Raw genomic sequence first — 19,860 nt, forward strand, 5'->3', positions numbered from 1 at the left:
AAAATTTAGCAAATTGAATTTTAACAATATATTAAAAAGATAATATGCCATGACCACGTAGGGCTTATGCAGTGAGTGTAAGGTAAATTTAAACATTAGAAAATCAGTTAGTGTAACTCACCATATTAAACTAAAAAGGCAATCATACAGTCATCTCCGTAGTTCAAGAAAAGCATTCAACAAAATCAAACACCCATCAGAAACATGTCAAGAATATCCATTTTTACCACTTGTTTTCAGCATTATACTATATACTAGAGGCCCTAGCCATGCAGTAAGTCAAAAAGAAAGAAAATTTGTTCAGATTGGAAAGGAAAAAGTATAATTGTGTTCATTTGCAGATGATATGATTGTCTATGTAAAAAATGTGATAGAATCTACCCAAAAAAAACTACTAGAATTAATAACTTTAGCAAGAATGAAGGATGTAGTATCATTCATTATACAAAAGTCAATTGTATTCCTTTGTACTTAGACCAGCCATAAGTTGACATTTTGAAAAACAGCATTATTTATAGTGGCATCAAAACATATTAAATACTTAGAAATAAATCTGCTTTAAAGACCTCAATACATGGAGAAATACATCATGTTTGTGGTTTCTAAGCCTTAATATTATTCAGATGTCAGTTACCTCTGATTTGAACTTTTAAATTTAGTACAACCCCAATCAAAATCTGAGACCTTTTTATAAAAAATGACATACTAATTCTAATTTCATAGGAAATGCAAAAATCTAGAATAGCCAAAACAACTTTGAAAAAAATTAAAGATCTGAAGGATTCACAGTACTTGATTTTGAGACTTGATACTATGGTACTGGCCTTAAGACAATTAGATCAGCAGAACCTACTTCTAAGAGAATCCTTAAATAGACCAGCATATATATGGACAACTGTAGACAAAAGTGCAAAGGCAATTCAGAGAAAGTGATTTCAATAAATCATTTCAATAAATGATACTAGAATGATTGACTAGCCATGCCTCACATCATATACAAAAATTAACTAAAGGGCAGCCTGGGTGGCTCAGCGGTTTAGCGCTGCCTTCAGCCCAGGACGTGATCCTGGAGACCTGGGATCAAGTCCCATGTTGGGCTCCCTGCATGGAGCCTGCTTCTCCCTCTGCCTGTGTGTGTGTGTTTCTCTCTGTGTGTCTCATGAATAAATAAATAAGATATTTTTTAAAATTTTTAACTAAAAATAGATCATAAATGTAAAGCCTAAAACTATAAACCTTGTAGAAGAAAACATAGAAAAATCCTCAGGACTTTGGGTTTGGCAAAGATTTCTAAGATAATATATACTGAAAGCACAATCCATAAAAGAAAAAAAATAAATTGGATTTCGTTGAAATTAAAACTTCTGTTCTTGAAAAAAACTCTTTAAGAGAATAAAAAGACAAGCCATATACTAGGAGAAAATATTTTCAAATCATGTATCTCATGAGACTTGTATCCAGAATATTGTAAAGAACTCTTATGGGACGCCTGGGTGGCTCAGCAGTTGAGCGTCTGACTTTGGCTCAGGGCCTAATCCTGGAGACCCAGGATTGAGTCCCACATCAGGCTCCCTGCATGGAGCCTGCTTCTCCCTTTGCCTGTGTCTCTGCCTCAATCTGTGTGTGTCTCATGAATAAATAAATAAAATCTTAAAAAAAAAAAAAGAACTCTTAAAACACAGTAATAAAGACAGCCCAACTTAAATGGGCAAAGTATTCAAAAAGGCATTTCTCTAAAGACAATGGCCAGTAAACACATAAAAAGACATTCAGCATAATCAGTCATTAAGGAAATAAAAATCAAAACCATAATGAGGTTCCACCACACACCCATTACAATGGCTAAATTAGGGCAGCCTGGTGGCTTAGCAGTTTAGTGCTGCCTTTGGCCCGGGGTGTGATCCTGGAGACCCGGGATCAAGTCCCATATCGGGCTCCTGCATGGAGCCTGCTTCTCCCTCTGCCTGTGTCTCTGCCTCTCTCTGTGTGTATGTCTGTCATGAATAAATAAAATCTTAAAAAGAAATAGAATGGCTAAATTAATTTTAACTGTCTGTTACCAAGTTTTGACAGAGACATGGAGCATTTGTAACCCTCATACTCCACAAGGTGAGAATATGAAATATACATCCACTTTGAAAATCAGTTTGAGGATGCCTCAGTGGCTCAGTCAGTTACACGTCCGAATCTTGATTTCAGCTCAGGTCATGATCCTCATGGTTATGAGATTGAACCTGACATCAGCATTGGGCTTGCACTGGGTGTGGAGCCTGCTTAAAATTGTCTCCCATCTCCTCCACCTTTTCTCTACCCACCCCCCCACGCCTGCATGCACATGCTTTCTAAATAAATAAATAAGATATAAGAAAAACAGTTTAAGCATACACCTAGCTTATGATCCACTTCTGGATATTTGCCCAAGAAAAAGGAAAGCATATGTCCATACAAAGATAATCTGTGATAACAAAAAGGAGACCAGCAGTTGCTTGGGAAGGGACTCGAGGGAGAAGTTGCAAAGAGGCATGAGGAAACTTTTGAGGGTGATTAATATATTATCTTGATTTTGATGATGATTCCAGGGTACATACATATCAGAACTTATCAAATGTGTACTCTAGGAATGCCTGGGTCGCTCAGTCAGTTAAGTGTCTGCCTTCTGCTCAGGTCATGATCTGGGGTTCCTGGGATCTTGCCCCATGCCAGGCTCCCTGCTCCAAAGGGAGTTTGCTACTCCCTCTGCCCCTCCCCCACTTGTGCTCACACTCTCTCAAATATAAAATATTTTAAATTGTATACTTTTTTTAAAGATTTTATTTATTCATGAGAGACACAAGAGGCAGAGACACAGGCAGAGGGAGAAGCAGGCTCCATGCAGGGAGCCCAATATGAGACTCAATCCCAGGTCCCCAGGATCACACCCTGGGTGGAAGGCGGCGCTAAACCGCTGAGCCACCCAGGCTGCCTGATATTCTTAGTTTTAAATCCTTAATATGAGAAATACAAGGCAAAATACGAGGCAATTCCATTATTGAGGAACAAGACAAGGATGTGTATGATCTCCTGCTATTCAGCATAATACTCAAGGTATTCATTGTACTTAAGGTGTTAGTCAATGCTGTTAAGGTTGGAAAGCAATTAGAGGCATAAAAGTTGGGAGAAGTAAAACTAGTTCTATTTTCAAATTATAATATACCTGGTAAACCATACAAAACCTATCATAAAATATCATGAAATTTGTTTTGTAAAATATTTTATAATTTTATAAATTCATTATAAAATTAAAGACTTATAAAATGAAAGACATGTTTTAAAAAAAAAAAACAGAGTAAGGTGGCAGAAGGTAAAATTCAGATGTAAAGCTCATGGGGCGCCGGGGTAGCTCATTCAGCAGGTGTCCCACTCTTGATTTTGGCTCAGGTCATGATCTCAGGGTTGTGGGATTGAGCCCTGCACTGGGGTCTGTGCTGAGCAACGGAGCCTGCTTCTCTCTCTCTCTCTCTCTCTCTCTCTCAAATAAATAAATACAAACATACATATATACATACATAAATAAAACCTTAAAAAAAATGATGTGCTCACCTTAGCAGCACACATACTGAAATTGGAAAATAGAGATTAACATGGCCTCTGCACAAGGATGTCACGCAGAATCATGTGGATATGTAAAACCCCAGAAGCCACTCTGTGGAGCCCCCATGCGGCCAACTCTGGGTAACTTGAATGTTAAAATAAATGATGATGATAACTGATTATAACATAAAGAGTAAAATATGGATCCAAGAGTCCATAATGGTATCATTGCATATACACATGAATAAATAAATGAGATAGAAGAGTAGCTTCGCCTTAACATTAGAATATCTCCTAATAAAGGTAGAAGGAATGATGATATTGACAACCACTGTGGTAAAAACTGTTTCAAGCAAGAACTCTCAGTGTGTGATAATAAAATCAGTTAGTGAATTAATATCTAATGAGAAACAGGTTATTTACATCTCAACATACCCTCCCCAAAAAAACTTACTAGTTACAAAGGGGAAAATACTAATTTTATAATAGAGAGGCATGGTAGATAAAACCTTAAACAGGTGATCAAAATTAATATCACTAGTGGGATCCCTGGGTGGTGCAGCGGTTTGGCGCCTGCCTTTGGCCCAGGGCTCGATCCTGGAGATCCGGAATCGAGTCCCACGTCAGGCTCCCGGTGCCTGGAGCCTGCTTCTCTGTCTGCCTGTGTCTCTGCCTCTCTCTTTCTCTGTGACTATCATAAATAAATAAATAAATATAAAAAAATTTTAATATCACTAGTAATGGGACAAATAGATATCATATGCCTCTTGATCTGAAAGATATGGCATCACTTCTGTGGTATTCCTGCCAAAATGTGTAACATGTCATCTGATGGGAAACATCAGGCACACCTACGTTGAGGCATATTCTTTGAAAAAAAATAATAATACCAAGATCATGAAAGACAGACTAAAGAACTGTGCCAGCCTGATAGACTAACAAGACATTATACAACTAAATGCGGTGTATGATCTTGGATTGGATCCTGAACCAAGGATTTTCTTTTCTCTTGCAGTAAAGGACATTACATGGCCAACTGAAATTATACTGTGGTTATGTAAGAGATGTCATTGTTTTTAGGAAATAGGGGATGAAAAAGTATTATGTCTCCAATTTACTCAGACTGCTTTGTACATATATAGGGAGGAATAAAATAAAGCAAACATGATAGAATGTTATTGTTTCAGTGTAGGATTTTTATAAATTTGTACGTGATCGTGTAAAATATTAATATGTAATAAAAGGTGGTAGGTTCGTGTGTATCTATTATTTTCTCTGTGTTTGAAGTCTTAATAATTTTTTTATTTTAAATATTCCTACTGGGACATGTGGGTGGCTCAGGTGGTTGAATGTCCAACTCTTGGTTTTGGCTCAGATCATGATCTCGGGGTTGTGAGATTAAGCCCCACCCTGAGCTCCCTGCTCAGTGGGGAGTCTGCTTGAGATTCTCGCTCCTTCTCCTTCCTCTCCCCACCTGCTCTTGCTCTCTAAAATAATAAATAAATATATATTAATATATATATTTATATATATTTATATATATTTATATTAATAAATATATACTAAATTGAAATTGTTCATTAAAGTATACCTAAGCCCTTGGATCACAAAGTGCATTATGAAGGGTACCTGGGTGCCTCATCTGGTTTAGTGTCCAGCTCTTGATTTCAGCTGAGGTCATGATCTTAAGGTCCTGCAATCAATCACTGCATCAGGCTCCACACTGAGCAGGGAGTCTACTTGAGGATTCTCTCTCTCTATCCCTCTGTCCTTTCCCCAGCTCATGCATGCTCTTATTCTCTTAAATAAATGAGTCTTTTTTAAGAAATGTATTATGAGGCAGTACCTGATTTAAAATGTTATAATAAAATTTATTTGGTAAGTTATGATTACTATTACTACCCTATTTAACATGGAAACACCCCTCATAAAGATAAAAATCCACACGGCCTTTGTAAGTGAATATAAGCATGTCAGAAAAATATCTTAAATCCAGAAGTGGGGTTCCCAGTTGCCAGTGTATGCTCAAGTTTTTGCTAGTCCCCAATAAAATAAGAAAAAATTAGTGGTAGTGAGGTTTTATAAATTTAAATGTATTTAATTTTAAAGATTCTCCTTCGTTTTAGGCTTTTTACTGTCTTGTTGATTGTATATTCTTTTATGAAATTATGGTAATGGTAAGGTAGCTTAGGGTAGTTGTTTTTCTTGGCAAAATAAAAGTTGGAACCCCATATTTGTTGCCATTTTGAGATTGGTCTGTGAAAGCTAAAAGTAAGGTAACTATATTTTCATTCCTTTTTAAATGTAATATTTGAAAATAGAAATTAATTATTCATAGCCATTATTCATTGTCTTTATTTCCCCTCTGAAATTTGCTAACAGAAATGACAAGTTTGCTTAAAGTGAACAGGATCCAAACATACCATAATCCAGATTTTGTATCTGTAGGAAGTGTACCTTTAATATCATTGAAAATATTTGGTTCACTTGTTTTTCTTCTTTATTTCCTCTATTTTAGGGCAAACATTGTATCCTCGATGTGTCTGGAAATGCCATAAAGAGATTACAGATTGCACAACTTTACCCAATCTCCATTTTTATTAAACCCAAATCCATGGAAAATATCATGTAAGTGTAAATGCCTAAGGCACAAGCCTCTAAGTATAAATCCAATTTCTGTCACTTTTTAGATTGGATAGTTTACTTACCTTCCCTGCATATCAGTTCCCTTATCTGTAAAATGGAGATAGTATACTCACTTCATGTAGTTATTGTAAGGATTAAATAAGTATTCTGGGGTATTAGCTATCATTATCCATATTAATATATTAAAGTACGTAAGGTAACGTGATAGAATTTTAAGTCTAGTCACATGTGGCTCGTAATTACTGAATTGGGACAGTGTAGCTCTGGGTAACCACTAAAAGAATAAAATAATGTATAACTACTTACTAATAGAGGGCAAATATCTAATATAAATAAAAACTAAAAGAAGATAAAGATCAAATAGAAGCATTGAACAGATGGGATAAAACGGATACAGATAGTAAGATGGTTTAAATGAATCCAGATATTTCGTTAACTAAATGTTAGACTAAATGGTCTGATTAAAAGACAAAGATTAGGAGCACCTGGGTGGCTCAGTCGGCTAAGCATCTGCCTTCAGCTCAGGTCATGATCCCAGAGTCCTGGGATCAAGTCCCGTATCCGGCTTCCTGCTCGGCAGGGAATCTACTTCTCTCTTTCCCTGCTCTGCTCATCGCACTCTCTTTTGTGTTCTCTCTCTCTCTCTCTCTCTCTCTCTCAAATAAATAATCTTATTTTTAAAAAATAAAAGACAAAGATTGTCAGAATAGTTGGAAAAAAATAACTAGATGTTTTTGTAGGAGAGAAAAAAATTCTTTTCTCTTCTAGGTTTTCACTCAGACCTCTATAACAAAAGACAGATTAACATACAAATCTATTGAATTCAAGTTTTATATGAGCTGGGAGCATTCATAAGGAAATGACCCAAAGAATCTGAGCATATACTAGGTTTGATGACAAATGGGCAGTCATGGGAAAATGTGATAGTACCAAAGAATATAAGCTAAGAGTAGCAAACTAGGGAAACTTAGCAAGGTCTGTTTGTTCAAATTCCTCTTGGTGTCCCTCCATCTTTGTGAAGATAAGGATGTTTGTTTCCTCCAGGTAGAGGGATGCCACTCTCACATGAGGATCTTTGACTTGCTTCAGGGAAGGTCAGAGTCCTTCATATGCCTGCCATTGCCAAGGTGCCATATTTTGGAATATGATGCCAATCAACTATATATTGCTTTTATAAGGCACACCTTAAATACTAGGCTATGGAAAAGCTAAAAATGAGAGACTAGAAAAAAAAGATACACCATACAAACATTAACCAAAAGTAAGTTTGTTTATATCACCATCAAAGTGTATCTAAAGGCAAGAAATTATTACTGCAGATTAAGACAGACATTTCATAAGAATAAAAAAATGGTTCACTCCATCAAGAAGGTATATTTATACATTTGTCTGTACTTAATAATACAGTCTCAAAATATGTTAAGCATAAATTGATAATTATATGGGAAACAAATAATTCCAGAATCCTAATGGAAGAACTTAACAGGTCAGGAAATAATAGAATAAGAAAACAAAAAATCAGTATGTACATAAAACAACACAAAGTAAAAAACTTAACATACGTAAAAAAATACTGCATTCAACATCTGCAAAAGTTTACACATTAATTTCAAAAACATATAGGACAGTTACCAAAACTAATTATGTGCTAAGCCACAAACTTTCAGTGATTGAAAACAAATATTCTCTGAGCATGGTAAAATTAAAATAGAAATAAGTAATAAAAAGATCACTAAAAAATCCCTATATATTTTGAAATTAAGCATTTTACTTTGGTTGGGTCAAAAAAGAAATCACAACATAAGTTAATAAATGTTTTGAACTAAATGGTAACAGAGGGATGCCTAGGTGGCACAGCATTTGAGCACCTCCCTTCAGCTAAGGGTGTGATTCGGGAGTCTGGGGATCGAGTTTCGCATTGAGCTCCTCACAGAGAGCCTTCTTCTCCCTCTGCCTATGTCTCTGCCTCTCACTCTGTGTGTCTCATGAATAAATAAATAAGCTTTAAAAAAAATAAATGGGGGATCCCTGGGTGGCGCAGCAGTTTGGCGCCTGCCTTTGGCCCAGGGCGCGATCCCAGAGACCCAGGATCGAATCCCACATCGGGCTCCCGGTGCATGGAGCCTGCTTCTCCCTCTGCCTGTGTCTCTGCCTCCCTCTCTCTCTCTCTGTAACTATCATAAATAAAAAAAAATTTAAAAAAAATTTTTTTTTAAATAAAAAAAAAATAAAAAAATAAATGGTAACAGAATTGTCAAGTAAATGAATTTGGAATATAGTAGCCTTGGTGATGGAAAAGCCACAGGTTTAAATATTAGGAAAGAATATAGGAAGTCAAATAAATGTTAGCAATCTAAGGTCTTGAGAAATTAGAAAAAACTAGTCAATGAAATGCAAAGAAAGTAGAAATATATTGAAATAGAAAACAAACATGGTAGGATCAATAAAATCAAAAATGTCTTTAAAAATATTATAAACTGGGGCGCCTGGGTGGCCCAGTTGGTTAAGCGTCTGCTTAGCTGGGATCAAGCCCTGCATTGGGCTCCCTGCTCAGCGAGGAATCTGCTTTTCCCTCTGCTCCTACCCCAGTTCATGCTCTCTCTCTTTAATAAATAAATAAAATCATGATCCCTGGGTGGCGCAGGGGTTTAGCGCCTGCCTTTGGCCCAGGGCGCGATCCTGGAGACTCGGGATTGAGTCCCACGTCGGGCTTCCGGAGCATGGAGCCTGTTTCTCCCTCTGCCTGTGTCTCTGCCTCTCTCTCTCACTCTCCCTCTGTGACTATCATAAATAAAAATACCTTTAAAAATAAATAAATAAATAAATAAATAAATAAATAAATAAATAAATAATATATCTTTTTAAAAAAATATACTGTAACCATTAGAAAGATCAAGAAATGAAAGTACAAAAGGTATAATTAATATCAGGGATGAAAATGGGAATATCACTGCACATCAAATGACCTTAATAAGGTTAACACAAATAGGACGCCTGGATGGCTTATTAGCTAAAGTGAAAAAGAAAATAGCAGTTGTTAGCAAGGACATGGAACAACTGAAACTCATAGTACTAGATAGATGTATAAATTGGTACATCCACATTGGTAAACTGCTTACAGTTTAAAACTGAACATTCACATAACTAAAGATCCAGAAGTCTTATTTCTAGATATTTACTCAACAGAAATGTTTACATATATTCACCAAAGACATGTACTATAGTGCTGACAGAAGTACTATTCAAAATAACCAAAAAGGGATCCCTGGGTGGCGCAGCGGTTTGGCGCCTGCCTTTGGCCCAGGGCGCGATCCTGGAGACTAGGGATCGAATCCCACGTCGGGCTTCTGGTGCATGGAGCCTGCTTCTCCCTCTGCCTGTGTCTCTGCCTCTCTCTCTCTCTCTCTCTCTCTCTCCCTGTGTGACTATCATAAATTAAAAAAAATAAAATAAAATAACCAAAAGCACTATCCACGTGTCCATCGGTGAATACATAAATTACGACACACACAATAAAATATTCTACAGTAATGAGAATGAGCAATCTCTAACTACACGCAAAAGTATGGAAGAACGACACAAACATAATTTGAATGAAAAAAGAATTCCAAACCTAGAAGTATATGTTGTCTAGGATTCCTTTATACATATCCTGTGATTCCAATTTAATCATTGCTTATAGAAGTCAAAGGGATGTTACTCTGACAGGGTAGAGAGCACACCCAGATTCTAGGATATTGGCATAACGTTCTAGATCTTGATCTAGGTACTAGATGGTACACAGGTAAGTGTAAGTTGGTTCAGATTCATACAGCTGTATATATACAATATTTTTCTGTGTTTGAAAGTTATACTTAAAAAACTTTTTTAAAAAGTCTAAAAGAGGGCAGCCCGGGTGGCTCCAGTGGTTTAGCACCGCCTTCAGCCCAGGGTGTGATCCTGGAGACCCGGGATCGAGTCCCACGTCAGGCTCCCTGCATGGAGCCTGCTTCTCCCTCTGCCTGTGTCTCTGCCTCCTTCTCTCTCTCTCTGTGTCTCTCATGAATAAATAAATAAAATCTTTAAAAAAATAAAATTAGAATTAAAAACTAAAATAAATAAAAAAGTCTAAAAGAAAAGGAAAAAATAAGATAAAAATCTAATCCTGTTCCTATTAAAGAACTTGGAACTCTCTTATGAAAAACCTTCCCAGAAATAAAACACTAGCCCAACAGGACTTACTGAATTCTACCAAAGCTAAGTAATATGACTCTTACACAAATTCTTAACTAATTTTATGGACATTAATTTAATACCAAAACCTCACTGAGACCATGTAGGAAATGAAAATGGTAAGCCAATCCTAAGATGAATATAGATGCAAAAATCTGAACCAAAATACAAATAAAATGAGTTCAACAGTTTTTTTAAATAAGGTAAAATATAACCACCAAGTTAGATTTATTCAAGAATGCAAGGAAAATGGGCAGCCCTGGTGGCTCACCGGTTTAGCGCTGCCTTCAGCCCAGGGTGTGATCCTGGAGACCCGGGATCCAGTCCCACGTCGGGCTCCCTGCATGGAGCCTGCTTCTCCCTCTGCCTGTGTCTGTCTGTCTGTCTGTCTGTCTGTCTCTCTCTCTCTCTCATAAATAAATAAATAAATAAATAAATAAATAAATAAATAAATAAATAAATAAATAAATAAATAAATAAAATATTTTTTTAAAGAAAAGACTGCAAGGAAAATTAATCAGTGGTAGAGCTAGAGAGAAGATGGAAGCACCAAGAATCCATTCCGCCCCCTAGACACAATCGAATTTAACAGAATCTGTCAGAGGTAACTACTTTGGAACTCAGGAATCTGTTGAAGGCTTACAGCTTTGGGTGTCTAATTGTGGTTAATTTGAATGGTCAATTTTGGTTAATTTCAACTATTAGCCTGATAGTAGCAATCTCCCCACCTTTAGCCCATAGCAGGCAGCCATTCATGCCTTTCTTGAGCAGCTTGTGGAGACCAAGGTGGGTAGTAAAGTTTGGTTTTCTAAATTTCAGATGCAACAATTATCAGCTATAAACTAATCTTGTGGGCAGCCCTGGTGGCGCAGTGGTTTGGCACCGCCTGCAGCCTGGGGTGTGATCCTGGAGACCTGGGATCGAGTTCCCACATCGGGCTCCTTGCATGGAACCTGCTTCTCCCTCTCCCTCTGGCTGTGTCTCTGCCCCTCTCTCTGTGTCTATGAATAAATAAATAAAATCTTTAAAAAATAAAATAAAATAATCTTGTTTCCTCTATCCCCCTACCTCCCTACCCATCCACACCAGATTATTTTGAAACCCCAGACAGTATATGATTTCACCCATAAATTTCAGTATGTATTTTGAAAGATTAAGAATTCTGTTATTAGAAAACATCTCTCTGGGGACGCCTGGGTGGCTCAGTGGTTGAGCATCTGCCTTGGGTTCAAGTCGTGATCCATGGGTCCCAGGATCGAGTCCCGCATCCGGCTCCCCACAGGGTGCCTGCTTCTCCCTCTGCCTGTGTCGCTGCCTCTCTGTGTATGTCTCATGAATAAATAAAATCTTCAAAGATAAAAGAAAGAATATATCTCTCTGATATCACACTAACATGATTTTTTATGTCATCAATTCAAATTTTCCTGATTGTCTCATAAAATTTGCTTACTTTTTTTTTTCAATTTGTTTGAATCAAATTCCAGATAAGAGCTATTTGTGACAATTAGTTTTTTAATTCTTTTAATTTATCGATTGATTTTCCCTGCACATCTTTTTTTTTTTTTTTTCCAATTTATTTGTTAAAGAAACCATGTCATTTCTTCTACGGAGTTCTCACCAGGCTATATCTTACTAGTTGCCTTCTCATGGTGCTGTTTGATATGTTCATGTGTTATCTTTGTTATCTGTAAATTGGTAAATAGGTCTCTAAGCTATATCTTTTTTTTTTAATTTACTTATTATTTATGATAGTCACAGAGAGAGAGAGAGGCAGAGACACAGACAGAGGGAGAAGCAGGCTCCGTGCACCAGGAGCCCGACGTGGGATTCGATCCCAGGTCTCCAGGATCGCGCCCTGGGCCAAAGGCAGGCGCTAAACCGCTGCGCCACCCAGGGATCCCCTCTAAGCTATATCTTAATATGAAATTTTCATCAAAGTAAAAAATACCAAATTAATGCTTAGTTTTTTAGCTGCTTTGAGCCAATGCAGAAAATGTGTTGAAACTCTCTGTCATTCCAAGCTTAAAGCTATATACTTGGTGACTGAATCTAATTTTTAATGACATATTGTCAGCAGAGCTCAACTTTTCATGATTTTATGTTTTATGTGTCTCTTCTCCTTTGTCATCTTCTTTCCAAAAAGTATTATATTAATTGCTAATTTCTAAATTTATTTGTGTAGGGAAATGAATAAGCGTCTAACAGAAGAACAAGCCAGAAAGACGTTTGAGAGAGCCATGAAACTGGAACAAGAATTTACTGAACATTTCACAGGTTGGCATCATGTGTGTCAGTGCCCTGACAGGATTTTGATTTGAAGCCATATGAACTGACGCATTGAAATGCACTTTGAACGTATGACCACATCTACCAGTAATTAATTACTATGTAATTAATACTATGGTTTTCAGAATAATTCATCTAACCTAGCCAGTGATGATGAGGAATCTTAAAAGTTAGTGTTTCTTAAGTGGTTGATTAAGACCTACTAGACTGGAGAAAAATAGAATCAGACTTGCTTTCTCCTGTGAAACTGACTTTTTCCTTATGCTTTATACATTTTGATCTGTTTTAAGATATTTGTTTAAAAAGAAACAAGTGGGTAGCAATGCCCAGTGAATGAATCTCTCATTCATTTTGTCCTTTAAATTATTTTTCAGGTGTTCACACTAAGTACGTCAAATGCCATGGTGTTATAAACCATGTGCTTTTTTTTCTTTTCTTTTCTTTTTTTTTTTTTAATAATTGAGACTTCTAGAACCTTCAAAGAATAGTGCCAGCAATTCTCATATACTTATCACCCATATTTTCAAAATGTTAACATTTTGCCACGCTTAATTTTTTTCTGAAACATTTAAAGTGGCAGGCAGATGCCCATTTGCCCCTAGGTACTTTAGTGTGTAACCTCCCAAATACATAATACTAAGTAAAAATCACCAAATCTCACTTTTTAATCAATATTTAAAATAAAAATTCTTGTGGTTTTCAAATAAGAAAATTAATGAAATGAGTGGTTATTACTAAGCAAACAATATGTAAGCAGTCTCCTGCTAGATGAGTAACTAGTTCTAAGACTTAGCTTCTACTCCACCAGTAGTTGTCATGGTAAAGATAGACAGCGGAGGTTTCTAATTTTGTTTCTGTTATTACAGCTATTGTACAGGGAGATACGCTGGAAGACATTTATAACCAAGTGAAGCAGATCATAGAAGAACAATCTGGTCCTTACATCTGGGTTCCAGCAAAAGAAAAGTTATGAGGACTGATGTTTCTGTTTCTCTTTTCCACAATCTCATTTTCTCTGACACTTCTTTGCCCTTTCCTTTTGGAGTCTGTCTGCAATACTCCTTCCATGTTGAATCGTATCCCACTCATCATGATCTACAGTTGTGCTTAGTTTTGACAACTAGCGTCTCCTTCAAGTTGTAGCATCTGTATTATTTTATGTCACTATTGGTTTGTGGCCATTTTTCAGAACTGAAGATGGAATGGCCTGACCAGCTATTAAGGATTTGGGGAGACTGGGAAATTGTGGTAAAATTCCTTAATGTTTAAGGGAAAGTAACTTTAAGAGATTTTTCAGAAAAGCTTTATATACATTCTTTTCAAATTTCAGTATAAATGAAAGAAAAGTGGTGTTAATCAGTGATTTAGTAAACTTTGAGCAACAGTGCACGCTTAACTTTAATAGCATGGTTTGGCCAATATATTAACTTTCAAGTCCTTTTCTCAATTGACTTGTGTTATCAAAGCAAATATTTCATTATAGACAAATAAGGAAAATGTTCTTTAATTTCAAAGTTAATTTCTGCATTAACTTTCATAATTTCACAAGGGATACTCATTTTTCATAAGAGTTCTTCATGTCTTACTGTTTGAGGGGTTTTTTTCTCAGTACATTTGCTAGGAATAGCAGTGTTATAAATGTTTTTAATCTACTTGTGCAGGACTATTTATAGTGTCTTACAAAAGTTCATACATAACGATCACATTTTCTGAATTGAGGCCATGTTTAGGTGCTAGGGGAGCTCACCTTTTACACACAAGGTTGAGAAAATTTCATAGACATAAATACAGAGAGAGAACAGACATTACAGTGGTGATGTAGTAATCATTATGGCAGTGGAAAAGGAGTCCAATTCATAGTCTAAAACTTTAAATGTATTCTTAGGGATCAGATTTTAATGAATATTTTACCCACAGTAACTGCCTATTTTGTTATAATAAAATATATATATATATAAATATATATAAAACTTTCTTTAACTAAACTCTGTAACTATGGGAATTATTTTCTTTACATAGTTGCACACACACACAAACATATATATATATTTAAAATATATTTTTTTCTTTTGCCACCTACTCTTAACTTTTTGTTTGGTTTTTAAATTAAATATTAATTGATTAGACTTTATCTTCCTTAATCATGTGAACTGAAAATGGGGGTATGGTGGTTGTGGAAAGAAACCTCTAGGGAAATTAGATTACATACAGAAGTATAGGCGTGTTCTCCTCTTTTCTACAAAAATTTTCAAATGGTTCCTGGTTTTGTTTGGGGTTTTTTTTATTACTGTTGTTCTTGTCATTGGATTTGGATTTGGTCTTCTGCCTCTCTTTCCATTTCTCCTTTCACTAATAGGCAAATAAGCAAAAGCCTCATGTGTGTTTGTTTTCCCCTCAGACTGCACGCCTTTCACCTCTTGTAGCTGCTCTGTCCTAGAGTTGCACAGATCTTCATGGTGAGGAATTTTAAGAAATTTTCGTGAAAGGTAGATACGATTTCAGAAATCATCTTCTCTGGTCTTTTAATAATATTGTTTGGCTTCCCTTTGCTTTTTTGGAATTGTTGATTAAATATGTGTTTTTGACAACCTCCTCATTAGAGTTTCTTAAATGAGTACTGGTTTGTAAAGGATTATCAACATTATCCATTCCATTTATGAAAAAGAGGAGAACAGCTAATAAACTTTATTGTAAAATCCATATGTTAAATGTGTCTTGAATTCTGAGAGAAGATACTATTTTACAAGCTAACGCTTTTTTGAAACATCTTGGAGCATCACGGGCCATTGGGGAACATAATCAAATTTTCTTCTGTAGGGTTTGGAATTGAGTATGTTAACACATTGAAATACATACTATGGCTATAACAATAACTATAGTAGGTTGTTACCAAACATAAAACAACGAGAAGAATATTATTATGAAATGATCTCTAGAGTCCCAGATCACTCTACAGCAAGGCCCCAGCATAAGCCATTTTGAAGTACTTAACTGGGGATCCCTGGGTGGCGCAGCGGTTTGGCTCCTGCCTTTGGCTCAGGGCGTGATCCTGGAGACCCGGGATCGAATCCCACATCGGGCTCCTGGTGCATGGAGCCTGCTTCTCCCTCTGCCTGTGTCTCTGCCTCTCTCTCTCTCTCTGTGACTATCATAAATAAATAAAAATTAAAAAAAAAAATGAAGTACTTAACTGGTTACATGTTCTAAAATAACAGGTGATTCCATTTATCTGTTACAATATGTATTACATTGCTTTTGGATGTCCTTATTAAGTGATATTTTTGTAAGAAAATACAAACTTTAGTGCAGCTTTCTAGATTGTATAGAATCATTAATAAAAGTACTAATTGCTCAGTACTACTGTGTAGACAACCACTTTAGTATATTATCATTAAATTTTAAAAGATAAGAATGTAAGAGTTCCTAGCCCCACTGTAAGGCTTAAGCGAAATCACTTGCCCAAGATCACTTAGCTAGGAAGCAGCAGTGCTTAGTATTTGTATCCAAGTCTTTCTGACCCAAGTTCTTTCTAAATAGCATGCTGCCTTGTTTTTCTCAGCCCCTACTATGTAAGGCACTAGGACGTAAGCTATGTTATGTTAGTGCCGCTTTACAAAGACAGACTTAGATGAAGGCCCTTGCCTAGAGTCACACAATAAGTAAGAACGGACCCATAGAAGAAGTCATTCCCGTCACAGCTGAAATAAATGACTTTCTGGGAAGGAAATCAGCCTACCATCATCTCAGTGACATACAAAAAACTTTTTGGAACCAAAAGCAGGGAGGTGTTGTGGGGGAGGGGAGGAGTGGACAAAAAGAGAACAGTGTTCAGTATATGTGCTGCTGAAGCGAGCACTGGAACAGTGTTCATTAGGAAAAAAGCCCATTAGTCCAATACACAGGGAATTACAATATTTCTTTTTTTTTTTAAGTTTTATTTATTTATTCATGAGAGAGAGAGGCAGAGACACAGGCAGAGGGAGAAGCAGGCTCCATGCTGGGAACCCAACGCAAGACCCAGTCCCGGGACTCCAGGATCGCGCCCTGGGCCAAAGGCAGGCGCCAAACCGCTGAGCCACCCAGGGATCCCCAGGAATTACAATATTGCAAATGTTTTATGAGATACTCCATGTTTTTAATGTTCTTCATGTTTTTAAGTTGGCAAAAATAAAAGTGCCCCTTCAATGTGACTACACATTTCTAGCTACTTTTCTATTCCACATCTTCCCAGGGCTCTTCCAAAATGATGGAAGCAAGCTTGCAGAAGAGACTCTAATAAACACCTGGTAACCTGCTACATAGAATTTAAATTCCAGGGACACCTGGATGGCTCAGCAGTTGGGCGCCTGCTTTCGGCTCAGGTCGTGATCCCAGGACCCGGATAGAGTCGTCCATCGAGCTCCCTGCAGGGAGCCTGCTTCTCCCTCTGCCTGTGTCTCTGCCCTTCTCTCTCTCTCTCTCTCTCTCTCTCTCTCTCTCTCTCTCTCTCGTGAATGAATGAATAAATCTAAAAAAAAAAAAAAAAAAATTTAAATTCCAAAGATGGCAATTTGCGGGCTTTACTCATGAGAAAATTTTGTTTTCTGAAGTATCAAAGTAAGCAATTTACCTTCCAAAATTCTGTCTTGAATACTCTTAATTTACATGCAGTAAAACAAGCCCAGAGATCCCCATGTCTTAACCAGAGTTACACTGCAAAACAGAAACAGAGCCAGCATTAGAACCTTTGACTCCTGGCTCCTGGCACAGTGGTTTTTTTACCATCCAGTTCCTTTTCTTCCCATGCTATAAGATGAATTAGTGAGTTACTCAGTTCCTCAAGGAACTTTAAAAAAAATCATTTTTTAATTACCAATTAAAAGAAAGTACCCATAAACTTAAGAGATTTTATTGAGGAGCTTGAATTTGAAAGATACCAGGGAAACATAAAAATGGCACTTTTCTGACCTAAGGTTAGATTATCTGGTTTTCTAGTCCAATGTCAAAGATTGCATTTATCTCCCTCCAGAATTGCACAGCATAACTCTCATTGGCTTTGGCAGTGGAGTACTATAATGTGAAGAATGTGGGCTATGGAATCAGAGCTTGATTTGAATGCCAGCTCCACCACTCACTGGTTATGTAACTAACTTTGGACAAGTCATGCCATCCTTCTTTCTGTTTATCTCTAAAATGGAGATATTTTGGGCCATCTGGGTGACTCAGTCGATGAAGCCCAACTCTTGGTTTTGGCTCAGGTCATGATCCTCAGGGTCACGGAGTTGAGTCCTGCATCAGGTTCTGTGCTCAGTGGGGAGTCTGCTTCTTTCCCTCTGCCCCTCCTTCTGCTTGTATGTGCTCACTGTCTCTCAAAAAGTCGTTTAAAAAAAGAAAATGGAGATATTTTGAGAATAAGATTATAAATAAAGGAGCTTAGCACATAGTACATTCTAAAAGTTAATACCCCTTTCCTTAGGGATCCAAAGCCTGTAATTGTTGCAACTCACTTTGTATAAATTACCTTGAGCCTTCAATTTGCTGTATTTTTTTTTTTAAGATCTTATTCATTTATTCATGAGAGACACAGAGAGAGGCAGAGACACAGGCAGAGGGAGAAGCAGGCTCCATGCGGGGAGCCTGATGTGGGACTCGATCCCCGGTCTCCAGGATCACGCCCTGGGCTGAAGGCGCTAAACCGCTGAGCCACCTGGGCTGCCCAGATTTGCTGTATTTTAAATGGGATTTGAATGACTATACCTTACAGGATTGTTAAAAGCGTTAAAGTAATGTGTCCAAAACGCTGATCACAGCATCTGATACTTGGCTCTCACGATCTTGCTCTGGAGTATGTTTATGATTGGTAGAAGACAGAATAATACGATCCACCATTCTTCATCAGCTAGAAATTTTCTTTGATGGACTTTAAAGAAATTGTCAGCCCCTACGATCACGTTTACTCCTCTCTTCTAAGTATCCCTACTCTGTCAGAGATGTAGCTACTCTACCTCAGCCATGAAGCTGGAAGACCTCAAGATTGCATAAGCCATTCCACATCTGCTAGACCCAACAGTCCCTAGCAAATCTCCAGAATGTTCCTGACAGTCTAGAAACAAGCCTGGAAAAGATTACTTAGATCAGCCAGGTAAGACATGTTTTCTTTTATTCAGTTTGACTTGGAAGAGTCCATACTTACCAGTGATTACTTTGTGGCTTTCCGCTATCAGCTCTTTTCTTCATTCCACCGCAAATATGGCTACCTCAGCGTTGGCAAAACATCCTCATCTGCCAAACAGCATTAGGAACAGTCAGGTAAACTGATGTTGTTTGAAACTTTTAGGAACAGGTACCAAACCTGACCAGGAAGTTTCACACTACAATTTTTCTAACAGTTTCTATTACGTATAGTAGGTATACTGGTGGAGAAGGCGAGAGGAAGGAGACTAGAGGACAGTGAAGGCTGGAATTCTCTCCCGTTGTCTTCTGTTGTTGTTTACTTGTTACTGAAGTATAACATATAAAATGTAGGAACAGGGATCCCTGGGTGGCGCAGCGGTTTGGCGCCTGCCTTTGGCCCAGGGCGCGATCCTGGAGACCTGGGATCGAATCCCACATCGGGCTCCCGGTGCATGGAGCCTGCTTCTCCCTCTGCCTATGTCTCTGCCTCTCTCTCTCTCTCTGTGACTATCATAAATAAATAAAAATTAAATAAAATAAAATGTAGGAACATCATAAATGTACATATACCTCGGTGAATTTTTAGAAACCAACACCCGTGTAATAGCATGAAGCTCAGAGCATGACCAGCACCCCATGTACCCTGCCTCATCGCCCAGTCGTTCCTCCAAGGGAAGCCATTATCCTTTTTTTTTTTTTTTTAATTCATTTTAGTGAGAAAGAGGAAAGGGAGGGAAGCAGGCTCCTGGCTGAGTGCAGAACCCCATTTGGGGCTCAATCTCACAACCCTGAGATCATGACCCAAGCCAAAATCAAGAGTCGATGCTTAACCGATTGAGCTAAACAAGCACTCCCCTAACTTTCTTACATATCTTTTAAAATTATGTACAGTAAAATCCTCTGTGGTGTCCAATTCTATGAGTTTTGATCCATGTATATAGCATGTAATCATCTCCAAAACTAGTCCATAACTCCGCCTATTCCCAACTTCTG

General features: G+C 37.4%; 1 protein-coding gene, 1 long non-coding RNA gene and 1 pseudogene across 34 annotated transcripts in view; 2 read left to right on the forward strand and 1 right to left on the reverse strand.

Annotated features, from left to right (window-relative positions):
- Positions 1–15,414, forward strand: part of DLG1 (discs large MAGUK scaffold protein 1) — a 237,583-nt gene extending 222,169 nt beyond the window's left edge. For all 33 annotated transcript variants that reach the window (XM_072812020.1, XM_072812003.1, XM_072812016.1 and 30 more), the window contains 3 exons: positions 6,089–6,198; positions 12,611–12,702; positions 13,581–15,414. In XM_072812020.1, the coding sequence (XP_072668121.1) occupies positions 6,089–6,198; positions 12,611–12,702; positions 13,581–13,687 (309 nt within the window). In that variant the 3' untranslated portion in view covers positions 13,688–15,414. The remainder of the gene's footprint in view (positions 1–6,088; positions 6,199–12,610; positions 12,703–13,580) is intronic.
- LOC140625270 (U6 spliceosomal RNA) lies at positions 3,572–3,672 on the forward strand (annotated as a pseudogene).
- Positions 15,415–16,793: 1,379 nt separating the features above from the next.
- Positions 16,794–19,138, reverse strand: LOC140624668 (uncharacterized). The gene is made up of 3 exons (XR_012024123.1): positions 18,887–19,138; positions 17,324–17,406; positions 16,794–17,221 (listed from the first exon to the last, which is right to left on the reverse strand). It is a non-coding gene; the product is annotated as an uncharacterized lncRNA (long non-coding RNA).
- Positions 19,139–19,860: the final 722 nt, after the last annotated feature.

This window comes from Canis lupus, chromosome 35 (assembly GCF_048164855.1).
Source record: "Canis lupus baileyi chromosome 35, mCanLup2.hap1, whole genome shotgun sequence".
NCBI lineage: Eukaryota > Metazoa > Chordata > Mammalia > Carnivora > Canidae > Canis > Canis lupus.